Source organism: Dermacentor andersoni, chromosome 11 (assembly GCF_023375885.2).
Source record: "Dermacentor andersoni chromosome 11, qqDerAnde1_hic_scaffold, whole genome shotgun sequence".
Taxonomy (NCBI): domain Eukaryota; kingdom Metazoa; phylum Arthropoda; class Arachnida; order Ixodida; family Ixodidae; genus Dermacentor; species Dermacentor andersoni.
The window spans coordinates 90,219,697-90,246,669 of record NC_092824.1 but is presented as its reverse complement, the minus strand read 5'-3'; the positions used below and the strand labels follow the sequence as shown (position 1 = coordinate 90,246,669).

The 26,973-nt window shown below is 44.0% G+C and overlaps 1 protein-coding gene across 2 annotated transcripts; it reads left to right on the top strand.

Annotated features, from left to right (window-relative positions):
* The first annotated feature begins 574 nt into the window (after positions 1-574).
* Positions 575-26,348, top strand: LOC126517526 (uncharacterized). 2 transcript variants are annotated; one of them, XM_050167263.3, is made up of 9 exons: positions 575-2,167; positions 3,215-3,463; positions 5,678-5,861; positions 9,185-9,442; positions 11,647-11,802; positions 12,955-13,101; positions 19,750-19,874; positions 20,028-21,356; positions 23,689-26,348. In XM_050167263.3, exons 1-9 carry the CDS (start codon positions 575-577, stop codon positions 23,932-23,934), a joined length of 4,287 nt encoding a protein of 1,428 aa, XP_050023220.1. In that variant the 3' UTR covers positions 23,935-26,348. The 2 variants fall into 2 exon arrangements, with proteins under 2 accessions (XP_050023220.1, XP_054920268.1); XM_055064293.2 differs by having other exon boundaries at positions 20,028-21,367; positions 23,689-23,762.
* The last annotated feature ends 625 nt before the right edge of the window (positions 26,349-26,973 follow it).

Below are 26,973 nucleotides of genomic sequence, written 5' to 3'. Positions count from 1 at the left end.
AAGAAAAAAACTCTACAAATTGCTCGTAACAGCGGTTACAGCCGCTCGGCGCGGTCAACGGGCACGAACGACAGCATGCATAACACACTAATCGCACGCATAAACGGAGGCAACGGCTTATGCAACGGCTTGCTTTGCATGTTGATGATGATCATTCGGCCGCTTTGACGGCTTTGGCCTTGGCTTGCGCTGTCATACGGTGGCTAGCTGTCACGTGGAACAAGAGCGGCCCAACAAGAGCCATCGCAGCCACCATAGCAGCGGTAGTCGAGGGTGTTTAGTTTCGTTATCTAAGAATTTACTGTTTGCACCTCGCGTTACCCTACAGTTACGAGGTTGTTGGATTTGCCGAAAAGAACTTCGGTGCAGCTGCTGGTTTACATTCGTGCCAAGTGAAAGTTGTAAGCACCAAACTTAGTGGTTATGAGACGCGGATTGCTTTGGGCGTTTGATTTCATGATTTCACTCAAGCGCTCGATGGAGCCAGCTACCTGAAATTTATGCTGAGTGCTTAGCGTAACGACGTGACCGTCTTCGAGCTTTCAAACTACCAAAGGATGAGAAAATCGCAGACATGCCCAGCTGTGCAAGTAACACCCTAACTTTCACGGCCCTGTGGACTCCTGATCCGAAGCATGACATTGGTCTCTACGTAAGGCGTTGCCAGCAGTTCTTTCAGTCATACGCACCTGCATCTCGAGTGGACGTATCTGAACCCACTAAGTTCTACAATGGCACATACGGTGATCCCATTTACCAAACTGTCTGCGTTGTACTGCTGGATTGCAGCATTTCATCTGCCAAGCTTGAGCAACATTACTTTAAGTTCACTAGACAGTGGTGCCTGGATGGACGAGTGGAAGGGCGGCCGCGTCTTCTGCAGTGGCTTGCTCCCGATCGCAAAGACGGTTTCCAGCGAGGTTCTGTGACGTGCGAAAGGAACATTCAACTCTCATTCCTTTCTTTTGGAGCATCTGAAGGTTTGACTTCGTTTGCTCAGTGCACGACCATCTGCCCAGGACCTAGCAGCTGCCTAGGCTATAAAATGGTCTGTGTTTTTAAGCATGACGTGCGAGTTGTTTGGATATTCCTCACGTTACAACATGCACGTCAGTGCAGCAAGCCAGACAGTACCTACAAGCTAGACATTCCGTATGAAAATATACGGCGTGTGATAGTGGACGACCGTGAAGGCAATGCAGCCACCACAGATGTCTACCTGCATCTTTCGACTTTTCCACTCATCTACAAGAAGTCGGAAAGGACGGCACCTCAGAAACAAGATGGAGCTGCTGAAGAAGAAGTAAATACTTCGAACGCGCGCAACCCCGAGTATTTCCCGTACGAGCGAGCTATTGAGATTGGTTGCTTCTGCACCAGCGTGATACCGTCTTCCAAGCTTGGAACCAACTTTGTACTAGTGCTTGGCCTCCGTAACAAGTTTAAGGCACGCCAAATCCTAGGTCGCCTCAGCCGAAGGTGTGACAGTGGCACAATTTTTGCGTACACGTCCGTTGATGTGCATGAAGTTGGCCCTGAGATGGAGAAAATGCGTAAATGGTATGAGTCGGATGTAACTGACCATGTTGGGTACAGCTGTTGCTACGCCCTCTATGCCCTCATGCTGCAGAGCAGTGACCTTGTGGCACAGCTAGTGCTCCTATCTCAGCAGGACTTGCTTGAAAGCTTTTCAAAAACTCTTCTGGAGCTAGCGTCCCAGAATGAAGCCTTGCTTGAACTGGCCTTGTTTGCAGTCAGTGCAGACATAGAGGCCAGACACGTAGTGACTGTTCTGGAAGCGATCAAAAAGGCTTTTCATAAGGCCTCCCAAAGTTTTGTGCCTCAAACGGCACCTCGCGGTTCGTGTCTTGTTCGGCGTATATTCTTGCTTCCATCTCGACTCCATTTGCTACCTCCGTGCGTTCACCAAGAGAATAGAGTGCTGCGCCACTTTGAGCCGGAGTTTGCTTTGAGGGTGACTATTCGAGACGATAACCTCCGGCCACTTTCCCACTCCCTGGCCTTCCATCAACAGAGGGACGAAATCGTGGAGGTCATTGTTGGGCGAGCCCTTCGCAAAGGCATCTACATTGGCCGCCGACATTTCAAACTGCTGGCGTCGTCGTGTAGTCAACTACGGGACCATGGGGTCTGGCTGTATGCAACGGTAAGTTGCTGCTGCTAGCAGATGTTGCATGAACATTCCCCAAACTACTTATTCATGTTTGGTTGCAGTTCAGTGCTAAAACTTCTACGTAAGAGCCTTTTCTCATTGGCATTTCTCATTCACATGCCTATCACTAGGCATGTACTTACTGCTTTTTTTGTTGCTGAAACGAAAAAAAATGTGAAAACCAGACAGTTGCCATGGTGATGACCAGTCATGGGTGGTACTTGCATAAAATGCTTCGGTTTCTCACAGTTGAAGCAATGGTCTAGCTGTACCCATGACATAGTAACTGTGTGATGCAAACGTGCATGTGAACATACTGGTGATGGCATGCATATAAAGTAATTTTTACTTCTGGTCTTATTTACCTGCAAATGCATCTCACATTACCCAATGTGTCTTTTTCTTCTTTCTTTTTTTTTTTTTTTTTTTTTGGATAGAGCAATTCTATTACAGTTTAAGCAGTTGCCAAACCTAAAAGCCTTCTTGTTCACAGGAAGAGCCTGGAACACACAATTATGCACACAGACATGCTCAAATACTTGTATGAATGTGTAAATATTTAAACAACAGTTCTTGATGCTTAAGAAAAATGTTTAACAAGCATTTTCTGATGACTTCGTGCTAACGTTTGGGTTGTCACTAGTTCAAAAATAAAAATGTAAAGCTTTTATTGAAAAACATTCTTGCTCAAGGCAGCCTTATGGGGGTTAACCCTTTGGTTCTGGCATAAAGTATGTGTCTATCCCTCAAAGGGCATTTGCCCGGGCCAAAGTTTCTCTTTAAAAATGCAAGCTGTTCACTCTCCTCCCCCTTTTGCTTTCATGCCTGCGGGATACTTACAGATATAAAATTTCACAGATTGGCAGGTATGTATTGGTTTCATTACCAGCTAGGCATTCCTTTTGTGAGTGGACTCATTGCATATTTTGCCAAATGGCTGAAAGATCTTGTACATAGCACCATCTGTATGGTATGTGTTAGGAAGTGTCTTGCACATACTGCCCATATGTTGAACTCGCATCTGCTCTATTTTATGGGTAGGTCACACGAGGCCTGTGTCCTGAGGCCATTCGCAAATGGATGGGAGACTTCAGCAGCATCGGCAGTATTGCCAAGAAAATGGCTCGCATGGGTCAATGTTTCTCATCAACCGAGGAATCTGTACAAGTTCCCCTCGGCATTGGCGCTGTCACGGAAGCAGACAAAGTCGGAGGGTGCCACCCAGTGTCTAAAAACCCATATGTCTTCTCTGATGGAATAGGCATGATGTCAACATCGCTACTCCAGAAGGTACGACTCACCTGTTCCATACCCTTTTCCAATGGGGCCCTATCTTATGTGCTTCTCATGGAGAAAACTCCAGAGTGTTACGACTAGGCGCACCCAATTTGTAACAAGACTGCCATCAAAATTGGGGCCCACATTCATGAAACTTCTGTTGCGTAATTGTCATTCACGATTGGCCATCTCCATGGCTATCATCTCACTATTAGTTCAGTTGCTCTTGTCTGAGGGTCCATCACTCATACGGCAGCCAATAAGTAAACGTTCACACACAAGAGGATTTTTGTAAATGTGGGCCCTTGGGGGAGCAGGGTTGGTTCAGAACTACCGCAACTCTCTGTCTGTGCCGGGGCTATAGATGGTGTGTTCACTTTGGTGCCGAGCTCATTGAAGAATGCCTCCATCGCAGCATGTGGGCACATAGTCATGTGGTGTTCTCAAAACATTGTGCTCTTTTTATTTTACGCTGAATAATAATTAAAAAAAAGAATGTGTAAGCTTTATGCTAGAAACTCACTGGTCTGGTGTTTCTCTAGGCCCCACAATTGTCAACGGAGAAATTAACATTTAAGCTGACAATAATCAAACTCACAACCTTGTAAATTCATGGCACTTGACAGCATGTGGGGTATTTCTGTGTATAAAATTTATCCACCATGTATAATGGAGCATGTTCTGGCGACATGCTGTGGCAGTTTTGTCACTAGAGAGGGCATTTGTGCAGTCATTGTCACATCAGATTTATGCCATCATCCAAACTAAGCCAGTGCATCTAACTCTAATTTTTTTTCCATGCTGGTTCAACTGGCACTGGAGAAAACCTGCGTAGACACTAGCGCTGCATTGTCTTCTAGGGCAAGTTTTAGATTCCCTGTGACACTGGCATGGCCAGGGGGAGGGGAAGTTGGAGCGTTGAAACACCCCCTTCCCCTTTCCCACGGAACAGAAAGTTTCAGGAGGCCTGCTCAGAAAGAGCAACATGGATGAAAGAGAAAGGTTGAATGTGAAAGGAAGTCGAGGACTAGTCGGGATCTGGAGGGAGGGGATGGGTGTCACGGGGGCTATTTCCTGTCCTGTGCACACACACCGAACACTTTCACCGTTCACCCAGAACAAATAGGCGAAAAGTGCGGCTTACTACACGTCCGCATCAGCTTGTGTCTGATTGTGGAAAAAGTGACTACATTTGTTGGAAGAAAAAGATAATTTTGCAGGCCACACTGGTGATGGCTGACACATTGGCCAGAAAGGCGGGATGGTGCAATGAAGAGGGAACAGAGAAAGCACAGAGTAGGGAGCAAAAAAATTACAGAGGGCCTACTTACAATAATCACAGTATTTACAATGGTGAATATTAGTGCAATTTACTCAGACATTTTGCCTCTTGTGCAGGGCACACATCAGACAGTGGACATGAATAGGCCCAAGCTGACAGGCTGTCGTATCTCGTAGGCTTACAGAAACTTTCGGAGGCCTTAGCTTCGTTCACGGCTCTTGTCGAGGCGTTTTCGAAGTTAACACACAAGTTCAACCGCGTCACTGCTCCCGTTAGGTGCGTATGCCAATGACAGGCACATAGTGATTGCACGAGCGAAGAGAAAGAAAAACTTTATTGTAGGGGAAAATTGACAAGGTTGCGAGAAACTGTGTGAAGCAACCACACATATTTCTTTGTTGAAAGAATGATGACTTTTTCGTTTTCTAGAGAACGACGAGCCCTTGCTTTGTGCCTGTCACTGGTTTTGCACACGAAGTGCACTGCTAATGTGATTTTCCATGGATAATAGTTGCTCAGCCTCCCCTTATTGCTTGCAGAAATATGTGCTGCTTGCAAGCATGTTGTACCTGATCGTAAAGACAATCAGGTCGAAAAGGTCCATTAAATGTGGAATTTTATGCATTAATAATAATGCCAAACCAAACCAAGTGAGAGAAATTGGTTGTTATATTTGAAAGTATGTCGCATTTGGATTCGTTGTAAAGGGCCTAAACTGTACTGCCGCAGCATTGGAACGCAACTTGGATGTCTAGCCTGTACTAGTATACTTGAACAACATAATGGTGTCTGGTTTTACTGGCTACAATCACAAACTGCTCAGAAATTCCATGTTTTGTCAGATCCCGGGTCTGTAAACTTTTGCAGTTCACTGTACTTATTTATTCACACAGAAACTGTTGACCTGCTAGATTTTTGGTAATGTACTGTCGCTTTGTCCTCAGGTTTGCCAGAAGTTGGGCATTGTGGACGAGCCATCGGCCATCCAAATCCGCTATGCAGGCTACAAAGGCATGTTGTGCTTGAACCCATGCCTGGATGGTGACAAGCTTGTGTTGCGGGAAAGCATGCGCAAGTTCCCTTGCTCCACTTCTGAAGTTCTCGAGGTGATCAAAGTCTCAGCCCCCCGTGAGTCATCATTTCTCCCTACTATTGGACTGCTCGTTGACTCATCTCCCTAACGTGGCTTAGCAAGAACAAGTGGACATATTACAAAAATCTGGTGCAAGATATGACATAGAAATGGAGGAAAGAGACAGGATGAGTATTAAGTCTAAGCAGAGGGGTAGATTTAAGGCCAACTGCCACGAAATTTCATTTTGGCTGAATTGGTAACAAATGAGCAGCATATTGACACACATACTGGTAAAGGATTAGGACTTTGAGAGTGACTCCAACCAAATAAGTGAATTTTATTAGCCCGACGTTTCAGAGCCCATTTGGCTCCTTCTTCAGGGGGGTAGTCTTCGGGGGTGGCGGTGTGCAGCTTTGAAAATTTCCTTCGTAAAAAAGAAAGGGAGGCGCAGAAGATCGGGAGGCACTTGACTGGGAACCTTTTCTTGACAGACGGCAAGGGGCAAAAGGGTGGGAGGGCGGCAGCGGTGCTGGTTGGCTGGGATGAGCGATGCTGGGGGCCGCCTGACCCGCGGGAATGCTGTTGAAGTGGGGCGGAGAGCGCACATGTCTTGGTGTTGGTGACCTAACGTGGAAATCTACCTGGCTGGGCGTTCTTTCCTTCTTTTCGTCATGTTGCCAAGGCCATGGATACACCCGGAGGGTAGGTTGCCCTTCACGTGGTTTATATTACCCACCGTATTCTGAACGTGCCACAACTCCAGTGGCAGCCTTTTTCGCAAGTTCGGCTCTATTTGCAGGATTTGGGTTTCTTGAAAAGCAATTTTATGGTCGGCGTCTTCAGAATGTTTGTTGACGGCACTGCGTAAAGTGAACAGTTGAAGGGCTCATAGATTGTTTCATTTTTTTTTTGTTTTCGGGTGGTTTTTCGAATGAAGGCCTTTGTGTAGCCATTCCTTCTAAGTTCGTTGAGAACTGTTCTCCTTTCTTCCTTTTGGTCTGATTCCCATGAGCAATGAGTTTTGGTTCTCTTGAACAAGGAATTTACAACAGGCACCTTGTGGTTTGCCGGCAGATCTTGTCTACAGTCAAGGGGGTTCTGCCGTCTTCTTGAGCAGTACCTGTCAAATACCTACTTTTCACCTTCCGAAGCAGCTACTACAGGAAGGTGAAAGGAACTCCCATGGGGCCTCAATTTCTGTTACCATGGCTAACTTGACTAAAGACAATATTGAGGAAAGAGCTCTGAGTACCTTTCCCTAGAGCCAAAAGTTTTCCTCAATTACTTGGATAATTGCTTCTGCATCGTAAAGGCGGAGCAATTCGAAAACCTGTTGAGGTACCTAAATTCCACAGGCCCGGATACACAGTTCACACATGGGCACAAACAAAATGGATCGCTCCCATTCCTAAATTTACAAGTTAAACGAACAGATGGCATTCTAAAATTTTCAGTTTACCGCAAGCCAGCCCACGGAGTCTGCTACCTTCACTTCGAATCCAACCATCCGGCAAACCACAAGGCGTCTGTTGTAAAGTCTTTATTCAAAAGAACCGAAACTCATCGCTCATTGGAATCAGATCAAAAGAAATAAAGGGGAACAGTTTTCAACTAACTTAAAAGGAATGGCTACACAAAGGACTTCACTCAAAAAATGACCCGACCAAAAAAAAAAAAAAAAAAAAAAAAAAGAAATGAGCTATGGGACCTTGAACCGTTGACTTCCCTCGACCCCGGAAACGAGTGTCCATCCCATATGTACAAGGTGCCAGCGAAGCTCTCAGCTGAATATTGAAAAAAGAAGGCCTCAAAGTAGCGCATAAACTGATAAACACTTTGAATATCTTCCTCCCTAAACCAAAAGAAAAAGCTCAAGCCGTCGTCTGTAAAATAAGCTGTTCCGACCGTCCGGTGACATACATTGGGGAAATCAAAAATCTAAAAGAAAGGATCAGACAACATGAGAATGACATCGGAACATTCAGATGAATACGCAGCACCATCGCCAAACATTCTGAAGACGCCGACCACAAAATTGCTTTCCAAGAAACTGAAATCCTTCTAACAGAGATGAACTCTTGAAAAAGGCTGCTACTGGAGTCATGATTCACAATGCAGCGGGTAATATGAACTGCGTGAAAGGTAACCTACCCTCTGTGTACATCCATGGCCTTGGCGACATGACGAAAAGAAGGAAAGAGAATGCCCAGCCAGGTAGATCCCTATTCTACGTCACCAGTACCAAAACGTATGCGCTACCTCCCCCCCCCCCCCCCCCCACTGTCCCACTCCATTGGCATTCCCGCGGGTCAAGCTGCCCCAGCATCAGTGATCCCAGCCGACCAGCACTGCCGCAGCCCTCCCACCATTTTGGCCCTTGCTGTCTGTGAAGATTTAAACTTGATTTAACAAGATTTAAAAAAGACCATTTAAAAGCTGCACACTGCCACCCCTGAAGAACACCCCTGAAGAAAGAAGGAGCCGAATGGACTTTGAGACGTCAGGCTAATAAAATTCACTTTTGTTCGAGTCACTCTCAAAGTCCAAATAAATTTTCCCAGCCAGACAGGTAATTTTGTCAATGTTTAGCTTCAAGTACATACTGATGAAGTATTATTCTTTCCAAACTCTGTTTTTGGGAATTTGAGAGTAAATAGTTGATTACTAGAAGAGAAACTCAAAGCCATGCTTCCATTTTTTTTAAATTTTGCACCTGTACATTGTTGTGCTGTCATGAATTTCAAAGTATATTTTTCTATGTGAGCAGTTGTGGTGCAGTGATAATTCTTGAAACTTAGAAAATGTTAGTCTTTGGCACGTTTGTATACAATGTAGTCCATCCTTGCCACCAACAAGTTGACAGAGGCCATCAAAACCCATGGCATCACAGTGAGCTGGTGCGGGAACTTCAAGGCAGCATTGCCACTTGCCTTTCATTGTTGTTTCTTTTCTGGCTTATCAGGCCCACTCTTGCTGTGAGAGTGCCCCCCTTTTTTTTTACATTGTAGGAGAGTAGTCTTTTAATACAGGTGAACTTTTTTTTTCTTTAGTGTCACTAAACTTTCTTGTTAACAGACTTAGTGTGCTGCTCAGTAGGATAGAAGTCTGTTGTGATTAGGTAAAAGTACTATATCTCGTGTGGTGTGACCTGGCACTTGAAGAAAGTGCAATCTCACCAAGTTTGATGCTGTGTTAGGAACCAGAAGAAGTTTACTCGGAGACATACCTCCATAGTAAATGCGAACTTTCGTGCATTCAGACGAAGCGAATTGCATCATAAAAAGAAAAAGAAAGAATGTGCCAAAAAAAAAGAAAGAGAAGGAATTTTTGTGTGCCTTTCGTTCAAGCGAGCGTCCTCATTCTCTGGTCTCCGTAGGCGCAGTCACCCTTAACCGACCACTGGTCACCATCTTGGAACAGCTTGGTGTTCCTGGGCATGCCTTCGTGAACCTCCAGCAAAACATGGTGCTTCAGCTTGCCGATGCACTGGTCTGTGAGGACATTGCACTGGACGTTCTCAGCAGCTATGTGGAAGTGCCATTCTTCTTTCGACAGCTTAAGAGCAGGGGATTTCTGCTGACACAGCATCCCTTTGTACGCTTGCTTCTCTGCACCGTCTACAAGAGTGCTATGGGTAAGTTTTCACGAAACAGTTTTTCACTTTATAGCCTGGTTAGCATGGTAGATCTGTGTTTAGTTAAGGCGGTCATATACCAAATGATTTTCCTAACACTGCGCGAACGATTACATAGAGAAGACAGGAAGAGCAACAATATTAGCCCTGTTCACGTGGTTTTAAGGGCATTTTTTTGTATCTCTTCTAGGTGTCATTTCTTTGTGCTGTACTTCTGTATATACCAAGTGTTTAAGCAATGGGCTTAAGCGACTGTAAAATGCAGAGTAATGGAGATTAAGTGATGATTTTTTCTCTGCATGTCATTCATAATTGATAATAGTAAATGTTAGGACAAAACTCGCCAATCGATAAAATAATTAGCTACGTATACTAGTTAGTTTTACTCAACAATTTTAGGGGACACATAATTGAAGCTAGCTGTTTCTAGCACCAGTTTCAAGACATACGCCCTCAACATCTGCTGTAGAATGCATTGCGGTTCTAGTTAACACTCATCAGCACTGCATTTTTACCAGCCCTTTTAACATAAAGCAGGATTGCCTGATGCGACGTCACATCTTGTGCAGATGGTGCAATATATGTAGACATACACACTCCCCCGCACCACTGCAGCGCTAAATGCAACTTGTGCCTCCGTACTTCAAAAAATCTTTTCCATGTAGCTTGCAAAAGCAAATTTTGAAGGTGTCTAAGTGGCTTATTAGTAATTGATGAACATGTGATGATGGCAGACAACATACGATGACAGCTGAGATTGGCAGTCACGTGCGCAGAGAGATAGCTCATGCGGCAAACATATGCATGCATGCATATACATGTGCGAAGCAACCCAGAAAGATGCTATAGTCATGGCAGAGAGATCAGGAGAGGGATCATCCTTGTGCGTAATTGTAAATAACGCAAGGCACTCGTGAAGAAGAACCATTCCAGACATACATGCACGCTATCAGCTGAAACTTTATTGAATGTATGCACATGCTCCTACATACAAGCCATGGTCACATTCTTTTTGCCACATGCAAACACTGCAGGAAAGCCACCAGAAGAAAGAAAATAACCAATTTAAAATAATAATGGTAACCAATATGAAGAACCAATATTAGCATAGTTTCCTAGCTCCAAGGTTTTAAAAGAAAATCTTCTCTTCTAAAAAGCTCTTCTAGAGTGACACAGATAAAGCATTGATAAAAAAGATCTGACGTCCACTGCATGTGGAATGCCTCAGCAACCTCTCTCATGGAGTGATCCCTTTGCTTCATTAAGGCCTTGGTATCATTGAACACAGGAATACAGGTGCACTTGTGATTATGAATGTGACAACGCATTTGGTCTTGTTCCTTGTAATGTTTGTATTGCGTCGTTGTGTATCCAAACCAACTCTCTTAGTTCTCTATATTCTTATGGATCATCCTTGTACTTTCACTTCCAAAGAAACTGCTCGCCATTGCACTTTGAACACAGACAAGTTTTGCTTTGTACACTGATTTTGAGAACACTACCAAAGGTTGAACGGGGAATTTATACCATAAGGAAGAAGACTGAAAATCGGTGAAGGCAATTGGCAGGTGCATTCTTGGCCTGTAACTAACTGACTGTGGAGCAATGACGGTTCCGGAGTTCCACTATTGCACTTTGGAATTTGGGGATTTGAGCACTGTATACTGTCATGTTGTGGTGGCAGGGTAGAACAAGGCAGTGCCTAAACTGTGAGGCAGTAATCTGACTCTTTATTGGGTGAACTTGTGCCTAGAAAAACTAGTCACACTCAAATACAATGACAGTGGCGAGCACAGTTGTCAGACGTTGAAATAAGACGTCAGACGCTGGCAATTTATGCATAAGTCATCAGACGTAATCTGACCGAATAGAGAATCTTTAGGATCATCGACAACATTCTGGAAATTTCGCATACATGGAGGCATGCGTTGCACCGAGCAATAAATTTGCAACAATGGTTGAGACGATGCAAAACAGTCACTGAAAAAAGATAAACGATGTATGTGTCTCAGTGATTGCCAGCATACTTGACATGTGTCAATGCACATGTGTCCATAAGAACGTGTGCAGAGCTGGAGTTCACAATGGGTCACATTACAACTCACGTTACAGATTGTGTGGTCACAATGGGAGCAAATTCTTGTCTTCTAGATTTAGAGGTTACTATCTAAAAGCTAAAAGAAGTGATGCATCTTAAATTTCAGATGGCCTGCGTACCAAGACTCGCATTGCGGTAGCAAGCGGGGCTGGTCGCAACATGCTGGGCGTCATGGACGAGACCGGCCGACTTCAGTACGGCCAGGTTTTTGTTCAGTACACTGAGCTGGGTACTGAGAGCAAGGCAACTCATGTTCTCACAGGTGAGCTGCTCCTTGTTTCAAAGTGGGAAGAGATGAAATGTGTATGCAATGTCGAAGCAATCTGACAGACACTTTCACATCGTGATGTGGAGCTACTACATGCATGTGACATCATGAAAGCAATTAGCAGTAGGTTTTCATTCTTGCCCGATTGCAAGCACTGTCATGGTTATAACTAAATTTGAAATATTAAATAACATTATGTTCAAGTGCAGTATCACTTCTTTATAGATGTGTTGCATTGGATCACCAACTTTACAAACAGTATTTCAGTAAGTGGCAACGTACTACTTAGAGTTGCCAAACTGCCTCCTATTCTTCGCATGTACCAACTGAGCCATGCCAGGCTTACACCTGACAGTGGCAGCAGCATAGATCAGCTGATGTGCTTGAAGACTGGAAGGAGGTCGGTACGCTTGAAGCAAGCACTCTGAAGCTAATGTGCGGTGTAAGTGTTCACACTAGAAAATGTGAACAGGCATTGACGTGAGCTGAAGGCTCACCGTTATTAGTTCGCTTCCATGAGAAGTTCTAGTAGCAAGTGAGTATTTCTAGCCAGTCAAAACCTGGTCAGCGTGCCAGTCGACGGTGATCAGTCTGTCGGTCCCTTCAAAAACCAGGTTGTCACTGACATAGGATGTGCATGTGAAGTACAGTCAAACCTAGTTTTTGCAAACATACTTATGTGCAAGAAATAGTTTTATGTGTTGGGTAGCTTGATGTACCCAAACTCGTCTATAGCGAACTTAAAAATTTATGATGTGTTCATTATACATGGAGTTCTCATGTTCAGTGGCAAAAATAAAGAAGGAAAAAAGATCTCATTTATTAAATACAGAACTATGCTTAGTGGGCACTAATTTCTGCCTGTGCCTTGTACTGTTTTTTTTGCATCACTAAGAATGGTGTTCTTGTTGCGAGGTATTGTGTAAAGCTGCTCTAGTCCGCTTACCTTTACGGCTTTGTTGCGCTGGAAGTGGATGTCTCAAATTCGACACAGCCAATCTTCGTTATGAGGGAGCTGTTTGATATGAGTATTGGCCACAGAGTATCGCATGTTTAATATAGAGAATAATTCACTTTGTCTTGGTTCATTATGTTCGGGTTCAACTGTACGTGAACATTCATTATTATTTTGTCTTCTTGAACCAGGCACTGTGCTGGTGACGAAATGTCCATGCCTCCATCCCGGCGATGTGCGCAAGTTTGAGGCAGTGGATGTGCCAGAGCTGCGTCACATTAGAGATTGCATCGTGTTTCCAGCAAAAGGACAGCGGCCACACCCAAATGAGATGGCTGGTAAGCTTAGCCTTTGTCTTCGTGTGGTTAAAAAAGTCCGAGTAAACCCCTCCATTTTTTCTCGTCTAATAAAGAGAAAAATTTTCATTTTTTGTCAGAGCTGTGCCATGACAAGTTCAACTCGATTCACCTTAATTTGGTGAGAAAGATTTCATACAGCTAGAATAAAACATTTAATGTGTAGAAAGCTGCATTCTCTATACCACACACTTTATAACTTGCAACATCTTTCTACACGATAAAGATGTCTGCACACTTTCTAAGATGAGATTTTTCCCTGTGTGAAACAAAGATGCTGGCTGGAAAAGCAGCCTCGCTTCCATTGTGCGGAAGGGCTTTTCTACCTAATAGGTATAAAGATTTCAGTTAAAGGTGCCATAACATGGTCGCCCAACAGTTCTCAGTTTATATTTGTAACTGAGAGTAGAGAGCCCAATATGGCTGTATATAAAAAAAAAAAAAACGCTGGGCTTTCAGCACACATTTTAACCTGAAATTTCAATTTGAAATTACTACCTCTTAACACCTCCCACCGACAGCAACCGCGATTTTGACAAGACTGTGTGAAGTCGGGAACCGAGGGGCCACCTCTGTGTCGTCTGCTTTGAAACTGTTCGAGACAACATTGGATATCTTTCTCCGCACGCTCTAACACCCAATTACGTAGCAAGGGCGTCACGGCTGAATTTCGCCTGCAATTCCTTCACTTCCACGATAACAAGCTGTACCAGACCTGGTCAAAAGAAGGCATAAAACGACGACACGGCGCTGTGTCGTCGTTTTACCTTCTTTTGTCCTTGTCTTGTGTTGCGCTGTAACAAACCTTACGATGAATCCCAACCAACTGGCCCAACTTGCCGTCTTGATGCTGTACCAGACCACCGAGATGCGCCGATACAGACGTGCAAAAACAAAACGATGCAAGGCGGCCGTGACATATTTCCAGCTCCTGCAATTACTTCCGATGTTTGCAGTACATGGCCTTCAAGATCGGCTTCTGTTACCCGAGGGAGCCATTTCCGGGAGTTCCCATTCGTTTCGTCACCCGTCAGTGTCGTCAGGCTGCTTTATGGTTCATGTGCGACATTAAAAAATTCAGACGCAAATTTTCTACTGCACCCAATGCACTCAAATTTTGCCAGCTTGCTGTGGGACACTTACAGTTTGACATGCAATGCATAATTTAAATTTGAAAATTTGGTGTCGTGGCCCCTTTAAAATATAAAAATATTTAGGACACCTTCTGCAACTGTCCTCATCTGTACATACCTAGCTGACTCCTGCTCAGGAGTGGCGACATCAAGCTTTCCCATTGGCCATATATATATGGGGAGAACTTCAGATAGCTGGTGTAATTAGAGAGCAGTGCCGGAAATGGTTTCCCCAGACCACTCTTAAGCAGCTCTCTATGTGTGCTCTCACATGATTGCTACCTTAACGTACCTTAGGAAAAATACAGATACAAAAGCCCTGAAAACCCAAGCTCAACTCATTTTTTGCCTTACAAGAGGCAAGAAAGGCACAACCTGAGTCACTTTTCTTTACTACCACAAAAACATGCTCAGAATGCAATATGAATGTAATTTAGATTTTATTATTAAAACTACACAGATCATAGGGATCACCATGCAGGGTTCTAAAGATAGGCTCAATTTTTCCCCTTCAAAAATAAAATAATGCAGTTGTAGAGAAGGATTGGAACAATATAGTGTGTTGTCCTTTCCAGTGCTTTCTAGTGGATTGTCATCTTTAGTGCTTTTGCTCGTGAATGCCGCTTGCGCTCGGAGTCTGTGCTCTGCCTAGACTGTCGCTGCTGCGCTGCTCTTATTCCAATCAGATAAACACCTTAACATTTGGTGGAGGGTGATGTTTTTGCAGTACTATATTTATCAGTCCTGTAAGGGCATTATGTAAAATTTTAATGAAAATTGGCAAATGTTGTTTTTAAACGCCCTTGAAATGGGTCAATTTTCTCTACTTTTGCAATTTTGGCATTTTCGGGAATTATATTACAAAATAAGTATGTAGTGTAGCTGTACATCTTTTGCAGTAATTTACAAGAATCTATTTCAAGATTTCTGATAAATTTTTTCAAGTTCATTGTCTCAGATAATATGGCCCCACAAAGCTACTGATTTCGGACTCAGTGAGACGTGCTTGCTCAAAAAGCAGAGTTTGGCAATTAAAAAAAAGATAAATACTGTGGGCGACAAAAGTCTAATAGTAAATTCAAGTGGCAGATTCCGAGTGGCTGATGGACTCTGCGCCGGAGCACTCCACTACGGCGAAGGGCAACAGAATGAAATCTGCACTTGAAGCACAGGCACTCCTACCAGAGCAGTTGGCAGGGGGCGATAGTGCACATCCGCTTCCGAAAGCACCCAGCATTCCTCGGGTTTCTTGGTTGTTTTCCGCTTGAAGTCGTGTGCGTGTTGTGTTTAGACGTTTAGTGTTTCTATTTAGCCTCCTACGATCTGATGGAAGTGCCACCGCATGTAAGTCTGTTTCTCTCGTCCGCCGTGATTGTGTGTCGGAAGCATTGGAGACGCAGCGAATCCTGTGATGTGTTCTGTGGCAACACATCGAGACAGCCTGAAGTGCTTTTGGAACTGCCTTTCATTGACAAAAGGGACGGCTGTTAAAATGCAAACTTCCAAAAAGGAGCCGTTGTTACCTCCTCATCCGAATACTGGCAAAGGACGTCATCGATGAAACCTGCAACTTTCGGCCTCTTGGCTGGTGGCCGAAACATGATGTCGAAAGCTTGCTTGAATACACTAACTTCCAAAGCTTATTCATCGCTTGAGTCACCGCTGGTCGATTAGGAACTTGAGCTAGATGAGTCATTGCATCCGCAAGCAGTAAAAGCACAAGTTGACGGTGCGAAGTACCACTCATTTATTGCGAGAGACCGTGATTCATGTTCACGGGTGCGCGTCAATTTCCATTAATTTTCATCTACTTTGTCAATTTTTGCGGAGTAGAGAGCGCTGCTCTGTGGAGTGTATCTAGCGGTGGAGCTGCTCCCAGTCCGCCAATGAAAGATACGGGAGGCACTCGGAATCTCCCAATGAAATAGACTGGCTCTGCAAGGAGCAGAAAAACTACTACCGGAAGTGCTTTGAATATACCATTGGGATTCACCATAAATTTCCTTTAGCCAGCAGTTCTAATAGGTTAAAATTACCAAAAAGATTGATTGGCAGTGTACACTGATTTAGTTTTAGATAAGTCTTCAAGCTTGTAAAATCTGCAAGTCGCAAAAATGCTGGTCTCCACCTTTAGTGAATTACAATTTTTTTTCTAGAAATCCCCACTGTGTCTCGCAATAGAAAGGTTTATTCCTTTCTACAGAACCATTTGCCCACCTCATATAACATTTTCGCTGGAAACAAATAGTCAGGACCCCCCTAAGTATGTCAACACACCCTACTGAAAGCATTAAGTGTTGCCAGGGGGTCACATGCAATGTTTCCATCTATGCTTGCACTTATTGGCCACCATGGTGTACCTGCTTGTTACTTATTGGAATCCTGACATGAAATTTCGAACTAACATTGTCCTCACCGTTCACTTCACCTGTGTATGTGCTTATATCAACCCTCTGTAATAAAAAGTAAATTTTGACTTTTACAATGGTGTGGCAGGCCAGCTTCTAATGTACGTGCATCATGGTGGCAACATAGTAGCTTTCAATAGTGTTTCCCTCTAGCATGTTGCTGCAGGGCCGTCCATATTTATAGCTAGGGTACTGTGACAAAGAGCCACGTGATACGTCTCGTGCATAACATATCATATTTACTCACATAATATTCGAACCCCTCTCATTGGCCATAAAAAATTATAATTTCTTTACCTCAAGTAATCCTCACACCCTCGTAAAATGCTGCAGTGACTGTCATCTGCTTGTTCTGGCCAGTGATGATGATATGGCTGGGCAGCCGAGCGTCTTGTGTCATTTCAAAATTTTCTTTCAGTGATTTCCGCCCATTCACCACCTATTGCTGGTGTAACAGAAAGACGGCTGCGTGATAACATGTATGACAGCGAAATAACACCTCCAGGTTTTACAGTTGTTAGAACTGATAGACGTCATGAAAGAGGAGGTGGCATTGCATTATTTTTGCAGTCCAACCTTAAGTTTTCGATACTCCCCAGCCCACCTGATATTGAATCCGTTTGGTGTAAGGTCTTTCTCAGAAACATTTGTATAGTATTTATATGGCATTATCAACCGCCCGCTGTCATCAAACATGACATTCATGCATCAGCATATCGTCTTCTTCAAAATTGATCTGTCTTGGTGATTTTAACGCCCCCGATATTTTGTGGCCATCTTTCTTGCTCACCGGCTATGATGTGGAAATAAGCAAAGCGCTGTTAGATCTTTCATTATATTTTGGTTTAAAGCAAATTGTTGAAGCATACACAAGAGGTGCTGCATGTCTAGGTTTAGTTTTTGTTAGTCCCAGCTTTTTAGTTAATGGTTCTGAATGTGAAGTTACAGGGGGTATCCCAGACCATAAGGTTCTTGTATCCATTTCTGTTCCGATTTGTAACAATCCTTTTATTTATTCCACTTTTCCTGATTTTTCACATGCCGATTACACATCTGTTATTGACCTTTTATGTGATTCATTTGATGATTTTGAACATCTCAGCGAATCTAATGATGTGAATTTCTTGGTGGCTTCTTTTGAAAAGATTGTGGCAAGCTGGATCCTGCGCTTTGTCCCTCTGAAAACAAAAAAAAAGGAAAAAATTCTCATCTTTCCTGGATATTGCATAACATGCTTACTGGACCAGCTTACTACCAGATGAAACTAGGTCACTGCCTATAGAGGAATTTTTGTATAAGCTAAATTGATTCATGCTGTGTTTGTTATTACTTGTTTCATCTTTAATTTTGAAACAATCATGATTCCTACAGTGTTGAAGTTTGGTTCTGCAGAAAAAAATGATGTTTTGATGGTATAGCCAGTGTACAAACCGACTCCTGCGATAGCCCAGTTGGGCTGCAGTACGAATGAATGAATGAATGAATGAATGAACAAACAAACAAACAAACATGCACACAGACACAACATATAAGCACTTTCCAAATAATATTCGCAGTTAGGCATATATGGCAGTGGTTTTGCATCTTATAGTTCACTCGGCATTGAGCGCAGGTGATGTTCGGGAAGTGCTGCCATTTCTCAAGAGGCAGAAAGGATTTCATCTCATGCTTCCTTATTACAGGAGGTCAAAGAACTGATGATTCCAATGACAAGCCTTTCCACTTGTAGCTCAAAATAAGTGCTACTACGTGGAGAGCTGGCAAGTTGTTGCTGGATTGAGTACCACTAATAAGCAGGTTGAATTCGAAACCTGACACAGCTGCAATATCTTGGGGGCAAACTATTTTGAAATCGGAAATAGTGACTATTTTATTTTATGATATATTATCAAATTTTGTACACTGTGATTTGTGAATTGTCGGTAAAAAAAATGGAACACTGGTAGGTATCGGGTGTGAATGCATTTAGAACAAAATTTATCGCCCGAAGGGCGTAAAAGAGAGTGAGTCTGTCAGTGTCTTTCTGTTGGGTTTAGCTGTAACAAAAGTGTTGTTTCTTTAAGTTCATGTTACTACAACGTTGCAGTGGCACTGCAATGTTGTGGTACTGCAACATTGTGTGTAGTCGTGTAAGGCCTCTACTTACGAAATCTTGACAGGCTTTGCACCTTGCAGGATGCAGGCCTACAGCTACTCGGCTGCACTGCATATAGTACCATGGCGACCACACGTGACGTCCAATCATTAATGACCTACTAGGAAAACAAAATTTTATTTGGTACATTTCTTACTTTTACTGTGGCCTACTCACCATGGTTATGGCGGCATGCTGCCAAGGATGAGGTAGTAGGTTTGTTTCCTTGCTGTGATGCCTTCATTCCAATGGGGGAATCCAGTTGTCACAGCAGCTGTTGTTGGCTGTTAGTGCAGCAGTTAGTGTGGCTCTAAGTGTTAGCATTTTTAGCGGTCTGTGCAAAACCTCCCAAGCAGCGCACCCCTGAAAGATTTGGACATCATATTAGGGAGTCCATTTGTACCAGTCATAAAGCGGTGGATGTCCAGTGATAGGGTTCGAACCACACACCTCCTGCCGCTGAGCCAGGCACCTTATTCACTGTTGCTTTGAAACAATAAAAACTATTTTTTTGGTCATTATTGTTAAAAGTCATAATAAGGTTCGTCACCGCACAACACAAGACACGGACAAAAGGAAGGTGTAAAATGACGACACGGCACCATGTCATCGTTTTATACCTTCCTTTTGTCTTTGTCCTGTGTTGTGCTGTGACGAACCTTACTATGAATCCTAACCAACTGGCCCAATTTGCCGTCTTGATGTAGTTGTTAAAGTCATGCTGTTTTGGGCCTGTGTTTAGGCAGATGCCCATTAGTGAAACTAATTTTTCCACAGTTTTGAGCTCTGAAGTTGGTGGTGCAAGCTTTACATGAGCAACATGGAACCTCTTCCTTTTTTCTGCCATGCATCACTCATCTTATCATTGCGTGTCTCGGCCTTGCCCATTCAAATAATTAATGTTTTGGTATGGTAAGTCAGCTGCCAAATATTTGTGCTACTTCTGTGTTGCCAGGCTCTGATTTGGATGGTGATGAGTACGTGGTGATATGGGACGAAGACCTCTTCTTTCCTGGAGCCAACCGCAAGCCCATGACTTTCAGGGACCACACGGCAGCAAGTCATTCCAGTGATGACCTGGTATGTTGATGATTTCCGTACTGTGTGCAAAGGGAATAATTGTGCTGATCATATATAGCTATCGCAGTGCAAAGCGCTTTCACGTTTTCATAATTCATGTCTCATACAGCAAGGAAGCTCGGCAAATACCAATGAGGAGTATTTGTGTTGCAGGAAGAAGCTATGATCCAGTTCATCTGCAACTACATCAAGAATGACAACATTGGCGTGATGTCCAATGCGCACCTCGCCTGGGCTGACCAGCTCGAGGACGGCATCTTTTCAGAGTGCTGCCTGAAGATTGCCGACAAGATCTCGGTGTGCCTCGACTTTGCTAAGACCGGAGCGTCCTCTCACCTCGACAAGAAGGAGAAACCGCCATTGTACCCCGACTTCATGGAAAAGGGCTGCCACAAGAACACCTACCAGTCCAAGCGAATCTTGGGCCAGCTGTACCGCCTTCATCGGTCATTGGAAGCTGTAGTCAGCACGGACTTTGAAAACCATTTTGTTGAAAGTGACTGTCAGAGCAAGCTGTTCGAGTTTGAAGGCTGGCAGGACTATCGAGACTGTGCAGAGCGGTCGCTTGCCAAATATACGTCACGAATGCAGAGGATTCTCAGTCAACATGGTATCAGGAGTGAAGGAGAAGTGGTTGCAGGTCTTGTGAACAAGGTTTCCGACTTTAACAAGACCAACCATGAGAAGACAAATGTCGAAACTCTAGTTGCAAAGCAATACCAGCACCTGGTCAAAGAGACACGGCAGCAGTTTTTTGAGAGCGTGGAAGCCGCTTATAAAAGCAAGGGGGCAGCTACAGACGATGAAAAGAAGGTGGTGCTTTTGCAAGTGGCATCTGCATGGTACATGGTGACATATGGTGGCACAGCATCCAATGAACAGCGCTGCTGCAGCTTTCCTTGGGCCCTGGCTGATATTTTGCTAGAGCTCGCCAAGGCTCTCTCGTGCAACACGGAAATTCCCCGGACGCCTCCAAACTTCTTGCTTTCCAAGTTGAATGTCGCCTTTGCAGAAGAATCGGCGCAAACTTCTGCAAGGGATCTAGCCCTCGAAGTCATCACAAAGTGGGCCGTCAAGGACGAACTGGTCAAGAACTCGAAAACAAAGCATTCCTCCATTTGCAAATCCTGCTTGTCCCATATATTCCAGGACTCTGTGAAAACCATAAAGGAAAAGCAAGAATCAAGGATTGGAGACACCAAGGAAGCCGAAGGGGATGTCCTTTGCAACGATGAATCGTTCACTGTCGGTGAGCTGGTGCTCGGATTCCTGAGGCATGTGTGCGGTGCGAAGGTTCAGTTTCCGCCTTGTGACGAGTGCAAGTGGTCTGTTTCGATGACTCGAACGGTCACCATGGCTGCTGTGAGGACGTACAGCCTGCTTGCGATCACCAGAGACCTGTGCCACTTGGGGCTTCCCTGTGAGCCAAAACTCCATGAGCCGGTGCAGATAGTTCAAGAAGGGAACCCTGTTCGCATCCAGGTATGCGTAAGGTAGCGAAAAATTTTATTTGGTGGAACTGCTATGCTAGTGGAAATGAGTGCAAGGTGTTCAGCATTCTGAGAAGCCTCAGGGTTGAAAATCATATAGGGAACCACCTGACTTGAGAAGAAAAGCCTGATTTCATGCAGTAAGACACATAGGAGTTGCTAGCTACTCTTGAAATATGTCAGGCATAAAACGTAAAACAGAGTAGTGCAGAACATTGTATTTACTCTATTCTAATGCGCCCTCGATTGTAACGCGCACCCATCTTCCGTGACACCCGCCCCTCCCCCTCCCAAAAAAAAGATTGCCCTCAATTGTAATGTGCACCCGTTTGCCGTGACCTAAAAGAACAAAATACCTTTCCAGTACCGCGCACCTTATTTTTTCATACAGAAATTCAACTTTCTCTCATTTGGAAAAATAAAGATTTACTCCCAATATACTAAAGTTGCGATAAATAAGAAAAGTCGCAGTTTCGCCCGAAAGGCGAAGCAAATTATTAGACAGCTATACGAAGTAAGGATAGTAGCTTTATCGCCCATATAATCTTGTAAACATTCGTTTACTAACTAAATTAACAAGCCTAGTGTCATGCGCGCACTAGCAAGCATAAACACGTCTCACTCAATGACCACAAGAACTCACTATCAGAATGCTGGAGTGAGGAAGTGCGGTAGCAGAAGAGAGCAAAGTAACCTTCCTGCTGCCTCTCGCTTCAACGCGAACTAAGCCACGAAGCTTAGTTATTAGTCCTCGGTGCACTTACACTACACCGTGCGCCTAGACGCGTAGACTCTGTTCCCATCGCAGATCGCATTCAATATAGGCGCTGCCCAGCTGCGCGCAGCTGTGCAGTTGCGCGCGGCCACGTCGTACGCAGCAGCAGCAGTTTAAGTAGAATGCCTGTCCTGTTTATGCCCCAGTCCCGCACGCAAGTTTTGGGAACTCTGAACACTTGTGATGCGGCTCGATTTCCGTCCCTCTCTGCACACGTAATCGCGTTCCTTTTAATTGTGGCATCATGATTAACTTTGTGTGTCTTCGCAGTCTGCAATTCCATGCTGATAGAGCAAACGCAGAAAACAGGAAGGTGGACGGTGGACTAACCTAAGCAAACATACTAATAGCACATAGAGGAAGCTACACCAGCTAGGCTTGAAGCGTGTATTAGGTGGCCATGTTGAAATGCCAATGGCGATATAGTAATGCAGATTTAGGGTCATACTCGATTCTAATGCGCACACAATTTTTTTACCCATTTTATCGGAAAAAGAAGTGCGCGTTAGATTCGAGTAAATACAGTAGTTGCAAAGATTAAGATAACAGGGCAATACAGATACCATCTTTCCGTGAATGGAAAGCAACTTCCTGTAATTCTTTCTCTGAAGTTTATTTCAAATCGAGGGCCACTTGGTTTACACTTGCATCTCGCACAAGGATAAAACATGTTCTTCTCGAATTTTCTTAAAGGGCCAATTTGCAAGGTATTGTAAGCTCAGTACAAGCTTCCCCCTACACAATCCATCATAGAACAAATGATGAAATTATGTCATATTTAATATTAGTGAATTTCCCCCTCAAAAGTGGGGTCATTCCTTTACGTGAATAACATCTTCATATGTACAGTTAAAACTTGACCTAACGAAACTCAATTTTATGAAGTTCCTGATGTAACGAAGAAATTTTCATTCCCTGGCAAGTGCCCATGAGGTTCAGTGTTGTCTTAAACCCGAATTAACGATACTACCTTGCGTTAAACCCGATTTAACAAAGCTTCCAGAAATAAAGGAGTAGAAAAAGCTGTGATTTCTTTCTAATTTTGACGCAGGTGGGTTTTTCCACGAGCGTCCGCTCTAACGCTATCACGTTAAAACATCTAGGCACCCTAGTCACGGCCCTAGCTTTGTGTTGATGGGGCTGCACACCGCGCCCATGCACAGAGTAACGGACTCAGCAGTTGCTAGCGTTCTTACGTACCAGATGGCGCTAGGGGCGGCGGTATTTGGCCCCTCTTGCGGACTTTTTACGTACGGAGGCGTGGGTTAGCGGAAAATGCAGTGCCGCGGGACCTTTTGAGTGTCGCTGCGTTACAATTTTAGATTTCGAAGGAAATCCCTTACTTGATTTTCCTATCTTCCCAATTTAATGAAATAATTCGTGCATGGTCATCACTTTGTTAAATCGAGTCTCAAAATGTAGTACCGAACATGTTCCGGTTTTCATTACCTGACACCTGCAAGGAAATAGAGCTCGTTGGAATGTTGTTGCTGTGAAGTTCGTCATGTGGGTCAGTCGTTCAGGTTCACTTCATGACTTCTTTTTTCAGGTGAAGCACCCCGAGTTTATGGAACTGCTCCGTCACAGCCCAGAGGAAGTGGAAGAGCTGCTGTGCAACTGGTCGGGTGTTCAGGAAGTCCACATTCGGGGAGACATGAGCCACAACGGCCACTACCTGCTAGTGTCGGCTGTGGGCCGTGACTGGCAGCGCTGGTTCCTCGAGGAACTTGTGTTGCAGCCATGGTTGGGTGAAGCCGTGGTCAAGAAGGAGATAGAGTCGTTCCTCGAGAAGTGACCGCTGGCAGGGACAGTGCAGAGCTGTGATATTCGCTGAGTCGCCTTGCAGGCTAGGGCTAGTCAACGATTATAGTCAATGACCCAGTAAGTCACAGAATGAGGTGATGCTACGACAAGAACAAAGTGGAACAAAAGAATTCTGGCTAATTTATCTCTCTCTATTTTCTGTTTTGTACTCATGATTGCATTACCTTACATAGTACGAGTTAAACGGCGTTACTTATTATTGCGTTGCATCTGAATAAGAACAGCTGAAAGTTGACAGCATGTTCCTTTCTCTTTGTATCCTTTATCGTCCGTGTCATGCCAAATAGAGATGCACCATATTTATGAGGGGAAATTTACACCCTTAAGAAAAGGGAAAAAAATTAGTCTTAGGATTACAACATGACCTTGGGACTTTTAAGGGCAGCCATTGTCGAGGGGCAAAAAAGGAAGGGCAAAAAAAATTTACTTACGAAAAGAACTCTTGTTATAATATTGTAAGTACGGTACTTGCTCCCAGTACAGCACATTTGCTATCGTGGACGGCTTACTAGAGGGAACTCTGGCATTCAGGCCTGTAATAGTCGTTCTGGCATTTTACGCGGGATGCGTCAATAATCTGCAGTACTTTTGGCTCATTTTCGGCCCTATGGAGCAGTTGAGAACCTTTTCAAAACCTGCCATTAGGCATTTTGTGTAGCTTCCAGCTGTATAAGTAATCTAGATATACTGAATTGTTTCAAAAACTGCACTGAAAACATGGGCTCGAGAAAACTTCATGTCCCTGCCTCTTTGGCGCTATGTTCTCTATAGATGCTGTTTGCAGGTTAATCACTGCCATGTTATTCCAACTCACCTTTAACCCTTTCAGGGTCGATTTTTTTCGCCATGTGCGACTGCCCAGGGTCGATTTTTTTATTGCAGATTCCAATTCTTCTGAGGGACCTATTTAAAAAAAATTACCGTAATTTTTCTAGGGTAACTGTAAAGTGAGACAAAAATATTTTGCGTTGGTATTTATGTACTCTTTATTCATGAATAAGAACAATAAAACAGGGAAATAAGCTCATAAGAACTAAAAATTTGATGCATTGTTATAGTTCAAGGCCTAGAATATGCACACACGAGAATATTTCTCAAGTCCCAAATGTTCCTGCTCTTACACTAATATTTACGTCCATAGCGTAATGGAACTGCGTAGGTGAGCGCACTCAAGAAAACTGTCATTGTGTGCCCGTCAAAATAGCAAAACGTGTGACAAACTTCCGCTAATCTTCATCTTATCGCCAACCAGAGGCAATCAGATATCGCGAGTCTCCCCCCAAAAAACTAAAGAAAAGGAAGCGCATGCATGACGGCATCATTCCTATGCTCACCCCTGTGAGCGCTAAATGAGTGAGAATCAGGCGGCTGCCCTTTGAGCGATTAGTAACTAGGTAGCCATCAGTTTCACAATCACAAGAAGCCGAAACCGCCCGCGGAACAAAACCAAAACCGCTGCCCAGCCACGCGTGCGCCGATTCGCGAGCAGTAATATATAGACGCACCGGAGCAAACTAGCTCTAAATCAAACCATGCAGCGAAAAACGAGAGAGGGAGGCGCGAAAAAAATTCCCTGTATTCCCACATAGTGGTGGCACATGATGGAAAAGAAAAAGCTAGGAAATAGGTGCACTTTTTAAACGTATAGATGGCACCGTAAATATACGGCATCGACCATTTCGGACTTGTTGGTGTCGTCGTATATTTACGTGATTGACCCTGAAAGAGTTAAAGTGTTGCACATCAGAGAAAACTTGCACCCTGTTCTAGCCTATTTTTAATTTTTAGTTTCCAATTTATTTTGATGGTCTCATTTGTTTTTGGTTAAAAACCATTGCTTTAATTTGTGTGCAATGAACTGCTAATGGCTTGAAAGATATTTAAAAGCCTTATGTTATCTTTTGTGCAATTTTCTTTCGTGGGCCTTTAGAAATTTGGCGTGTTCTCTGATGATCTGAAACTTTTGTTTTGTGAAGTGCTTTACTTTTGTTGCTTGCTTTCTTTAGAGCACTTTGTTGTTCTCGTATTACCGTTTCACCTCTAGAAATTTACAAATTATAGTGAAACTTCTCTATAAAGATACTCGTGCTTATCTTCTTGTAACCTGCATTTCCTGCAAGTGCCTTGCCAAAAAAATGCCGCGTTTCTTGATGGCCTATTCTCTGATATCTCTGATTTATCTGAATCTCTGATTCTATATCTCTGATTTTGTTGCAATATCTCCGAGATTTCTCATCTTTATACTTGTGTGAGTCATTGTGCCCATTCTGTTATGTTGGCCATTGGTGATGGACGATTTTCTTTATGCATGGTTTGGTTCCTCACGGTTTAAAAGAAACAATATAGTTAGGCTTCTTGGCCATGGGCCTGGTGATCTCTCTGTAAGATGTTGCCATAGGTGTATCTACCGGGGGGAGGTCACTTGCCCCCCTCCCACTTTCAGAAGTGGGGGGGGGGGGACAAAGTAGGCAATTTGCCCCCCTCCCACACGCACACACATTTCAAAACTGGAAATACGGCACCTGGAGTCCTGACCAAGATCTTTGATGTCTACAAAAAGCTGCCAGCTGCACCAGAGCCTAGGCCACAATGGTTCTTCAGGGCACTCATCACCAGTATGTGTATAGCACATAGGGTCTACTCGATTCCTGCTGGTAAATTTCCCAACATGTACACATCGGCAGTAGTCGATGGTCTGTTGGTCTGCCATATTGGGAACCAGGCGTGTACCCAGGATTTTTTTTTCGGGGGAAGGCCAACCCAAGGTATTTTTTCTATGCAGATGACGGGGGGGTGTTACCTTTACTAGTATGTATGTGAATAATGGCCACCATTTGCCATAAAGGCGTGTAAACCCGCCAAAGAGAACTGAAGTAAGGTATATCTCACAGGTACGCCTGTGAGATACAAATCTCCTTGGTACTGCATAACTTGAGGCAAAGCGCAAAAAACACGACGACGACAGAAGGGAACGAAGCGCTCTGTCTTCATTCGCTTCTGTCGTCGTCAT